Genomic DNA, 12,210 nt, shown 5'->3' on the forward strand with positions numbered 1-12,210 from the left:
TTTACACTCACATTTTCAGTGACTGAAATCTTCAATTAGATTCCTCAAAAGAAGTTTCTCTTGACAGAAAATGTTTGCCAATTTTGAGCTGGTGCTCTAACCTCCTTTGAAATATCATTTTACCCCAGGCCCAAAGTATTACCATCATTGTCCATTTCAGTAACCCTTTAACCAAACCACCTTCATTCTTTTCCTGAAGAAGAGGGATCCAATAGTTACTTAACTTCTGTTTGGGACAGAGACTTCCTTAAATCATCTGATTTAATTTTGCTTGGTGATGGTTTATTCAAAAAATTTAACACCAAACATTTCTAAACTGGTTATGCTATCACAACTTCAAATAACTTTTGAAATTTAAACTTCTTACATAAATAAATCAATTCAAATGTTAAAATTAATTGATGTAGGCTGAACCTGCCAACCAGCAATAGATAAAAGAATGAATATCCATGTTGATAGGAGTTCTATGATTTGGGAAAGTCCACATCTTCCAAATAGTTTGTAAACAAAGATTACCTGGCTCTCAGGAACTCCTATAAAATAAATGTCCAATGAGAAGACCGTGATGTGTTTTACTATTATATTATCCAAGACAGTAGCCATAATTCAAGCAACAAATTGTTTCACAAGATTGCCCAAGTGAGCAGATACACATTACCCATGATACTGAAGGAACATTGGTGGGCAATCTTAGGCATCTGGTTACAGATGCTTCCGGAGCATGTCCTGCCTGCCAATTAGACCACCTGGGCAAGACTGCAAAGGTGGGACACAGACAGGAATCCAAACCTCCAAGACTCTGAGCACAAGTGGGCTGCACACATTCTGCTTATTCTGCTTAATGTTTATTCTCTGGTGGATTGAGCCTTATACTTACTGAAGGAGAGTTGCTAGTGTAATGGTAGAAAGAAAATTTCTTGATTGTATATTCCCAACTTGGGAAATGAAGCAAAATTGACACTTGGTCCTGCTTCCAAAAATGACTAAGTATTGCAAATACCACATTCATGGAAAAAGACACTGCACCTTAAAATGAAACCCATAAAAGTTCATTCCACCCGGTTCTGGTGGATGAAATAAGTGAAATTGTGCTTATTTCTTTGGATTAGATACAAGAGGAAAGGTTGGTTGAGTATGGGGCCAGAAGGCCACCCTCAGTACTGCAGCAATCCATTGCTTTTACATACTCACGTGATCAGAATTTCCCACAGAATATTTTCAAGAATTCAAATTCTATGAGAATTCTGCTTTGTTAAAACAAAAAATAAAAGGACTTGGAAGTGCTAACACCTAGATTCTTTTCTTAAGGATTCAAAATCCCACTGATGAACTTAACACTCCAAGACATTCTGCAGGAAGGAAACTTGTTTCACTATTTCCCAGGAGGTCGTCAAGTTCATGTCCCTATGCAGTCCACTTTTTTCAGAACACTGATTAACAAGCTACAGAAATACATTTCTCTAGATATTTTAATATACGTTTATTATGTTCTCTAACAATGAAGAAAGGAGCATTAACATTTATTCAATTTCAACTACATGAAAGGCATTACACAATGAGAATTTATGTACTTTTGCATTTGTTATGCCACCTTCATCCTAAATACTTCTTTAATCTCAATGCATAAGTTCTTTTCTGTAAACTAATATGTCTGATCCTGAAACGATTCCTTTTTTCCTTCCAAATTGAACACAGAACCTCAAAGTGTACAGCAAGATTAAATGTCCCATGTATACCCCAACTTAATCTAAAGTTTCCAAATTTAGTAGACTTCTACAGGTACATGAGAGTTCTTTATGCTGATATTTCAAAAATAATCCCATGAATGAAAAAAATACTACATAAAATTCTGGTTTTTGAAGGTTTTTACTGTAAAATTTTTCAAGAAAACTCAGTATAGAAAGTTCCTTGAAACCATTGTTTTGAATTTTCTTCAATATAATAGTCTCACTTCTAATTGTACAAAACAATATTTTGAAGAAAATGAAGCAATATATGACACATTACCCATTATATTCGCTATTAATTTAATGGATAATATGGTTGTTAGAACATGGAGTAGAAAAAGACTATTTAAGTATAAATCTCCGCCCCAACAGTTATTGATTATTTTATTTTTATCAAATTACTTAATCTTGTAATGACTTCACCTTCCACATCTAGCAAACAGAGGCAATATTATCTACTGTATGTGGTTGCTGTGAAGATTAAATAAATAAGGTACATAGAGTAACTTATTAGCATGTTTTATGTTAACTTTCACTTATTTTATATCATTCTAATCAACAGCAGTAAGATGATAACCCTTATTATGAGTCATAAAACAGCATTTTTAAAATTTTACTTAGGATTGACCATATCCATCCCAATTCCCAATGGCGAAGGTTGAGAAAAATTTTTCTACTATGGAAAGGAGTTCAACACTATTTAACATCCTGGAAGTTGATGGAATCCCTTTGCCAGTATTATCAAAAGAAATGTGGAATAAAATCTCTAATTTCCAAGCCAGGCCTGATGACCTTTTTCTGGTAACTTACCCAAAGTCAGGTAAGAGTATCAAAACATAAAAGTATTCAATATTTGCACATGAAATCAATGCATACATAGTCTGTGTTGATCAAAGAAGCATGATTGGGATTTGGGGAGAAGCAATTCCTCATTATGGATATCCATTCTTTGGTGTTGGAGGACATTTAGTATTCCTGATATCTAGGGCTACATTTTCCAATAGCACTCTCTCCAGATAACAGGAAAGATTTCTAGATACCTTGGGAGTGTGGCAGATAATGCCCCCATTCCAGATCCAATAACATACATCAACTATAAGGACAATAAACTGAAAGACATATGGCTTTTTTAAACATCAACCCTCACTCAGGGCAGCCTTCTAAAAACATGTCATACACCAAATATTAATATATTATCCCAGATAGTCAACACAAATTGATTTCTCTAATCCTCTAAAGTTCTTGGAGAATGTCAATCACGAATTTTCTGCTCTGTACCAAATAAGTCTTATTCAGAGAAGAACAAGGATTTATCTTGATTTAAAGTGCCTTAGATTTCTAATTTTTCTCTGAAAGTCTGTAGACTCGAATACATCCTAGTAACAACGGGCACACCTAAGGCCCATAACTTGATTTTCATAGGCCATTCTCCATCAAAAGAAACCACAGATATTAGGAGAATTGATGTTCCCTCTCCTGGGAATGGAATGTGCAAGGTGAATCTACTACATCCTCCTTTCGGAGGAGTGAGTAAATGCTCAAAAATTAATGGGGGCATGTAGAAGAACATAAGAACCAATGCGAAGGGGCTCACAATGGCCACATCTGGGACAGTTTGAGCATCCAAAAGAATGATCTCTAACTTATCGGGAGAACATTAAATAAAAACCTCCTTGCCAGCCATGCTGAAGGGACAATATTGGATTTGTACTCTAGCGATAATCAAAAGGAAAACTGGACAAAATATATAAAACCACCGTTTTTTACATGGGATGACAATTGTCTCAGTCTTCCATCTGAAGATGCTTTCTGAACAGGGTTTAGTTACAGAGAACTGAAGAAACTCGCAGCAGACTCATTGAGTTCAGGAGCCAGACATAGGAGTTCTGGAAGGTTGAGGTGGCTGCAATTTGCAGGGAAGAGTACCAGAGGGAAAGAAACTACACAAATAAATACCTTTATATATCTGTAGAGAAGACCCATTAAGTCTATTGTTGAATGGTAGACTGCACTTGCATAGAGTCCAGCTCCATGAAATCAGGCAAGGAACTACCAGAAAACTATTAGCTATATAGTTATTAGAGATTATACAGGGCTGAGAGACTTTTGTGCTCCAAGCAGCATATCATGAGCAGAATGTTGGTCCCCATGACATTAGTCCTCTGTTATTACATTCTGTGGTTATTTCATATTACATGCCCAAAGGGATTTTGCAGCTGCTATTAAAGTAATTAATCAGCTGATATTAAAATGATCTTGGACTATCCGGATGGACCCAGTAGAATAACATGAGCTCTTCAAAGCAAAAGAGGAAGTCAGAGAGATGTAGCAGAGGAGAAAGGCTGAGAAATTTAAATCATAATAAAAGTTCAATGCATGATTATTGATTTAAAGATGAGAGAGAAAGTATCAAGGAAACAGTTATCTCAATACTACACCCATGAGAAACGGAATTCTGTTGACATCTAGGAGGTTGGCAAAACACCCTGAAGTCCCAGATGAGAATGGCAGCCCTAGCTAATACTTTGATTTTAACCTAGTGAGACCCTAAACAGAAGACCAGCCATGTTAAGCCCAACTTCTAACCTACAGAAACTGTGACCTAATATTCAGGTGTTGTTTTAACTTATTAAGTTTGTGGTAATTTGTTACAGCAGCAATAGAACACAAATATACTGCTGGAAGAGATCCCCCTCATTGAATACCCTGGAAATTTAGTAAAAATTATAGGTCGTACTTTGTAGTAGGGTTAAACAACCTGTAGAGAAAAATCTACTTTAAACCAACCATAACAAAGAGAATCCCTAAAATGACAAGCAACTTAACTGCCTAACAGTTAATGCCTAAACAGAAGGCCAAAAACGAAAGAGAGAAAGAGAGAAAGAAAGGAAAGAAGGAAGGAAGGAAGGAAGGAAGGAAGGAAGGGGAAGAAATCTATCATGCAAGAATCTTACATTCAAAAAAAAATATCTGGCATCTAATATTTCTCAAAACGCCATGAAGCAGGAAAACATTACTCTTAACCAAAATACTCTGAGAGTAGAAATAAAAGATAGTCAAAAAACCCAAAAGACTTACAGAGCTAAAATGCACAGTATCTGAAATAGAGAAAAGAAAACTGAATGGAATTAAAAGTATATTATAAACACGGTGAATAAAACATACGATAATTTGAAAAAATAGCAAAAAGTCTTATGTACTGAAACAAAGAATGAAAAAAAATAAAGACAGCTTCAGTGACCTGTGGAACAAAATCAAAGCAGTCTAATTAAAGTTCCACAAAGAGAAGGAATGCAATAAATTGTTTTTTAAAGTAAAGGCCAAAAGTTTACCAAATTTGATGAAAACTGTGAACTCACAGGTCCAAGAAAGTCAATGAACCTTAATCAGGAAATGCACACACATACATACAAACACCAAACCTGCCATAATCAAATTGCTAGAAACCAATGGGAAAATGTTAAAAGAAGCCATTGAGAAAAACATGTATTGCATATGGAGAAACAATATTAAAAATAACCATAAGCCTCTCTTCTAAAATAAGGCAAACAAGGAGACAATGAATGACCTATTAAAGTGGGGGAAAAAACTTTTCAATCTAGAATATTATATGCACAGTAAAAATAATATTTTAAAATATTACTTTAAAATGAAGGTCAAACAAGGCCATTTTCTCAGACAGCCGAAAGCTGAGAGAATGTCTTGCCAGCACAGCTGCACTAAAACCAAATCAAAACAAAACAAAAGTTATGTTAAAGAAATTTGTTCAGTGTGACAGAAAATGATAGTAGATGAAAACTTGGATCCATTACACAAAAGAATAAGAAGTCTCAGAAAAAATAATAACATGGAAGAATATAATAGACAATTTTTCTCATAAATTTTTAAAGGATAATTGATTATTTAAAGCAAAATTTAAAACAATGTGTTATAGAGTTTATAACATAAGTACAAGTAAATTTCATGACCAAAATAAGGCTCAAACGGAAGAAGGAATAAAAATATACTGTTGTAAAGTTCTTACATAACCTATGAAATATTACAATATTAATTAAACATAGACTATGATCAGATAATAGAGATATGTAGTGTAAACCCTAGAGTACCTGCCAGAAAAATAAAACCAGGAGGTATTGCCAGAAATGCCAAATGGAATTCTAAAAAACAGTCAATCCAAAAGAGGCAGGAAAAGAGTAACAAAGGAATAAACATGAGAATATAGAAAATAAATGGCAAGGTGGTAGATTTACAGCCAATTATGCAGATAATTGTAGAGTAGTCCCCAATTATTTGCAAAAGGTACATTTCAACACCCACACTGAATGCCTGTAACCAGATGCTACCATTATATACACTATGTTTTTCCTGTACCTACATATCTATGATGATGAAGTTGAATTATAAATTAGAAATGGTAAGATACTAACAATAAATAACAATAAAATAAAACATTTCTAGTAATATGCAGGATCACTAGTCTTGCACTTTGGGGCCATTATTACATAAAATAAGTGTTGTTCGAGCACAAGTCCTACAATACCATGACAATCTAATATACTAGCTAGCTGTAAGCAACTAATGAGCAGGTAACAGACAGAATACACAAAGGAATGATTCGCACCCCAGGAGGAATGGAGATGGTGGCCCGAGATTTCATCATGTTACTTAGAACAACATGAAATTTAAAACTTATTAATTGTTTTTCTTTGGAATTTTCCATTTAATGTTTTCAGACCATGATTAGCCACAAATAACTGAAACTGCAGAAGGAAAACTGAATAAATGAGAACTGTCTCATTAAATATAAATTTTATAAACACCACCAATTAGAGAGGACTTTACACATAAAACCATGATAGGCTGAAAGTAAAAGAATAGGAAAATATATACCATACAAATAATAAATATAAACTAGCTAAAATAACTATAACACAACAAGAATTTTACTAAGGATAGGAAAAAATTTCATAATGATAAAAATGTTAATTCATCAAGACACAATAATCCTATATATTTATATACTAAATAACAGGGCTTCCAAATACATAAAGCAAATGCGTGAAAATTAAAAGGAGAAATAGACAAATTCATAGTTACAATTAAAAATTTTAATACTTCTCATTCAGTAATTGCTAGAACATGTTTAAAAAAGTAAGAATTTAGAAGACCATAAGCATATAATGAACCAGCATGGCTTAAATACATTTTTAGAATACTCCACCCAGCAGTACCAGCCCCCACATTCTTTTCAAGTACACATGAAACATTTAAAAATATAAATCATAAGATGAGATTTAAACAAAAATTCTCAAGTAAATCTGAAATGATGAAAATTATACAGAACACTTTATAAAATACATGTTAAATTAGAAATCAACAACAGAAAGATACCCACAAATATTTAGAAATTGAGCAATATAATTCTGAATAACATATGACTGCTAAGGATATTAGAAAATATTATGAATGAAATAATAAAAACATAGCATATTAAAATTTGTGAGAAGTAAAGTAGCTCTTAAAGAGAAATTTTTAAAGTAAGTTTTTAACATTTTATATATGTAGGTATATGAAAGATCTTAAATAAATAATCTGAAGTTCCAACATAACAAGCTTTTAAAAAGTAGAGGAATTTAAGCTCAATTTAGCTTAAATTCCTCTACCTGATAAGGGAATTTCCTCTACCTGATAAGGGACATCTCTACAAAATCCACATTATTTAATCATTTAATGGAAACATCATAGATTTGTAAAATACTAAGGAGCTTAATAGGAAATCATTTAACCTACTAAGTGAATTTAATGAGGTCACAACAAGATACACAGTCGATATACAAAACTCTATTATCTTTCAACATTCCAGCAACAAACAATTGGAACATGACATTTAAAAAATACCATTGATAAAATAAAGAGCCAGAAACATGAAATATTCAGAAACAAATTTAATGAAAACAGGCAAGATCTGTAAATGAAAACACTATGAGGAGAAATTGTATAAGACTTAAACAAAGAGACATACCATTACTATGGATCAAAAGAATTAATATTTTTAAGATATCAACTGTTTCAAAATTAATCTTTACATGTAATTCAATTTCAATCACAAATTGAAAAATTGATTATAAGATTTATATGGAAATGTAACTGTCCTATAATAGCTAATTTTTTAAAAATTTTACTTTAAGTTCAGGGATACAAGTGCAGAATGTTCAGGTTTATTACATAGGTATACATGGGCCAGGGTGGTTTGCTGCACCTATCAACCCATCATCTAGGTTTTAAGCCCTGTATGCATTAGTTATTTGTCCTAATGCTGTCCCTCCTCTCGACCCCCACCCCTGACTGGCCCCAGTGTGCTTTGTTCCACTCTCTGTGACCACGTGTTCTCATTGTTCAGCTCCCACTTATGAGCGAGAACATGTGATGTTTGGTCTCCTGTTCCTGTGTTAGTTTGCTGAGGATGATGGCCTCTAGCTTCATCCATGTCCCTGCAAAGGACATGATCTCATTCCTTTTTATGGTTGCATAGTATTCCATGGTGTATATCCACCACATTTTCTTTATCCAGTCAATCATTGATGGGCTTTTGGGTTGGTTTCATGTCTTTTCTATTGTAAATAGTGCTGTAGTAAACATACGTGTGCATGAGTCTTTATAGTAGAATGATTTATATTCCTGGGGGTATACACCAGTAATGGGATTACTGGGTCAAATGGTGTTTCTGCTTCTAGATCCTTGAGAAATTGCCACACTGTCTTCCACAATGGTTGAATTAATTACATTCCTACCAACAGTGTAAAAGCATTCCTATTTCTCCACAGCCTCCCCAGCATCTATTTTCACTTAACTTTTTGATAATCACCATTCTGACTGGTGTGAGATGGTATCTCATTGTGGTTTTGATTTTCACTTCACTAATGATCAGTGATGTTGAGCTTTATTTCATATGTTAATAGCCAATATTTTTTATAAAAATAGTAAAGTGGCAGGGTTCGTATTAGCTGATTTTGTGACATTAAACTCAGTTTCAGCATTCAAAACAGTGTGGTATTGGTGTAAGGACAGACATAAAAGATTGACCCTTACTTGATGCCATAGGCAAAATAGTCAACTTGCAAAGGCATCAGACCCCAAAACATAAAAATTAAATCTATAAAACTATAGAAGTTTAGATAGGAGAACAGTATCAAACTTTAAGTTAGGCAACACTATTTTGGGGGGAAAATGGAAAACATTAACCTTTATGATTTGGATTTCATGTAAGTTCAATATAAATTGGACTTCGTCAAAATTAAAACTTCTGTTCTTCTAAAGACTCAGTTAAGAAAATAGCAACACATGACACAGATAAAAAGAAAATATTCACAATACATATATTTCTCCATAAAGTATAAAGAACTGTTACTACAACAACAATAACAACAAAAGAAGGTATTAAAGTGTGCAAAAGATGTGAAAAAACATCATCAAAAAAATCCATACTACTAACCAATAAACACAGAATAAGACACTCAACATCATTTATCATGAGAAAATGTCAATTAGTACTACGACGAAATACCACTAAACACCAATTCAAATGACGAAAAGCTTGGAAATACTAAATGTGGATGATGACACTGAGCAACCGAAATTCCCATGCACTGTTGGGGAGGATATGACATGTTCAACAGTTTCTTATAAAGTTAAACATGCACCTACCATGCAACCCAGCAATTCCAATCCTAGAGATTTACCCCCCAAAAATAAAAAATCTATGTTCATCCAAAAACTTGTACACAAATGTTATAGCAGATTTATTTTTAAAAAGCCCAACACTGGAAAAAAAAACCTAATTTTTATTATCATATAAATGAATAAACAAATCATTACTTATCCATAAAATTTAGTTGTTCTCAATAATAAAAAGGAATGAACTACAGATATATACAAGAACATGAATTAATCGTAAAATAATAATGTGTGGAAAAATTCTGACACATGATGAAATACCATATGACTTCATTTGTATGAAATTCTACAATGTGTAAAACTAATTTATACTGACAAAAAATAGATAAGCAGTTCTGTGGAGTCAAAAGTGAGGAAAGGAATGATAGATTGCAATAGACACAAGGCTTTAATCTTGACTATGGTAATGGCTACATACATTTGTCAAATTTCATTAAACTATATGTTTAAAATGGATTCATTCTCTTCTCTGTAATTTTTACCACAATTAAATTTATTTCTAAAAACATGATTCCGTAATGATGGCAAAAAAAGAGAGAAAAGCTTATTTATCATGGTTGAAGATAACTATTATTAATCTCTTAGCCAAAAGAAGAAGTAATTAAGAAGAAGAATTTAGAGGAATTGCAGTTCTTCCCTAATTTATGAGGGAAAGTTCTTCTTTATATGATGATCTACCTGATAAAAAGAGGAGAAATCATGGGATTAAAAAATAAACAATTTGCAATCCACAATAAAAATAAGGTCAAATAGTATCTTTAGTGAATGGATCCTAAAATAATTAGATAAAATCTGAGGGAAACTGGCTGGTCACATGGTACTGAAATGTCACCATACAGTTTAATTCCTAAAAGCAAACGGAAATATGGACTTTTACAATGAGCAATCTGGTGGTCACCTATGAAACTGAATAATGAAAAGTAGCATACTAGTAGTGGGGAAATCTGACCTATGTACTTCTTAGCATGGTGCATAATAAAGTACCAAGAAATATGAGAAATCAGCCAAAAATGTTCACCAGAACCTAACCAAGGCCCGATTTCCAGTCTATGGCAAATAGAGGATCAAAAATGTACTATGAGGAAACAATTAGACAAATCTGCAATGTAAGGAATACTAGGGGAAAACTGGCTGATCTGTTAAAGAATCAGTGTCAAAGAACAAAAATCAACGTCATAAAAAGTCAAAAAACAGATTTTGGCAAGGCTGTGGAGAAATAGGAATGCTTTTACACTGTTGGTGGGAATGTAAACTAGTTCAACTATTGCGGAAGACTGTGGAGATTTCTCAAGGATCTACAGCCAGAAATACCATTTGACCCAGCAATCCTATTACTGGGTATATACCCAAAGGAATACAAATCATTCTATTATAAAGACATATGCACACGTACATTTACTGCAGCACTATTCACAGTAGCAAAGACATGCAACCAACCCAAATGCCCATCAATGATAGACTAGATAAAGAAATTGTGGTACGTACACACCATGGAATACACCATGGAATACTATGCAGCCATAAAAAAGGAATGAGATCATGTCCTTTGCAGGGACATGGATGGAGTTGGAAGGGAAACTAACACAAGAACAGAAAACCAAAGGCTACAAGTTCTCACTCATAAATGGGAGCTGAGCCATGAGAACACATGGACACAGGGAGGGGAACAACACACACATGAGACTGTCGGTGGGGAGGGGAGGGAGAGCATCAGGATAAATAGTGAATGCGTGCCAGGCTTAACAACTAGGTGATGGTTTGACAGGTGCAGGAAACCACCCTGGCACACATTCTGCACAGGTATCCTGAAACTTACAATAAAATATTTTTTTTTTAAAAAAAAGAAAGAATATGGGAGGATGATTCTAAGCTGAGACAAAAAGGGGCAGCAAAAGTAATGCAGCCTATAAATCTTAACTGGGAAAAAAGAGATTAATAACATTAAGACTCATGGGAAAAATTTAATATGGCTTGAGCATTCTATGTTATTAAGGATTTATTACAAACTAGATGTGATGAGAAACATATAGGAACCATGATAAAAGAATGTCATGTCAGGAGATACTGGATTTTTAGGCATGAAGTGTCATAATATATGAAATATAGAAATGATTCACTCAAACATGGTTGATGAGAGATTAAATAATAAAAAGATGATAGGTAGATAATCGATACATAGAGAAATAGGAGACAGAGAAAGAGAGATATATAGGTTTAATACAACAGTTTTCCTTTCTGCCTTGACAACATTGATCAAATTTCAAAGTGCTCTCATGTTGCTGTCTTTCTTTAAAACATTCAATAACTTAGGATGGAAGTTCAGTTGAATAAAATCAAAGAATTATTTCAAATATTTTCAGGTACAACATGGATGCAAGAAATTTTAGACATGATTAAAAATGATGGTGATGTGGAGAAATGCAAAAGAGTCAATACTCTGGAAAGATACCCATTCCTTGAAGTGAAATTTCCCCATAAAGAAAAACCAGGTGAGTAATATGCACCAAGACAGAAAGGAGTTTCACTCGAAGGTTCCAGGCAATGTGTGCTGTCTTTGACAGAGCTTCCATGGTAGCAAGAAGTAGCCTGTATCTTTCATGAGGTGAAATTACTCACAGGCCAACGAGTCAAACCCTAGATTGGATCTTCAGGGCTTCCTCCTATTCTTAGCTGGTGGCCGTTAAGATTTTCTTTCTGTTTCTTGTATTTCTCCTTCCCGATGTCATGATGAAGAACACTCCCTCTACTT

At 33.7% G+C, this 12,210-nt stretch overlaps 1 protein-coding gene and 1 long non-coding RNA gene across 8 annotated transcripts in view; one reads left to right on the forward strand and one right to left on the reverse strand.

The window, feature by feature from the left end:
- The window catches only part of LOC129143247 (uncharacterized), a 312,467-nt gene that overhangs the window by 38,294 nt on the left and 261,963 nt on the right, over positions 1-12,210 (reverse strand). The gene's annotated exons all lie outside the window — the stretch shown is intronic.
- The window catches only part of LOC470467 (sulfotransferase 1C3), a 39,381-nt gene that overhangs the window by 18,899 nt on the left and 8,272 nt on the right, over positions 1-12,210 (forward strand). The window contains exons 2-3 of the mRNA XM_525848.5: positions 2,349-2,547; positions 11,822-11,950. Coding sequence (XP_525848.1) covers positions 2,376-2,547; positions 11,822-11,950 — 301 coding nt within the window. The 5' untranslated portion in view covers positions 2,349-2,375. The remainder of the gene's footprint in view (positions 1-2,348; positions 2,548-11,821; positions 11,951-12,210) is intronic.

Source organism: Pan troglodytes, chromosome 12 (assembly GCF_028858775.2).
Source record: "Pan troglodytes isolate AG18354 chromosome 12, NHGRI_mPanTro3-v2.0_pri, whole genome shotgun sequence".
Taxonomy (NCBI): domain Eukaryota; kingdom Metazoa; phylum Chordata; class Mammalia; order Primates; family Hominidae; genus Pan; species Pan troglodytes.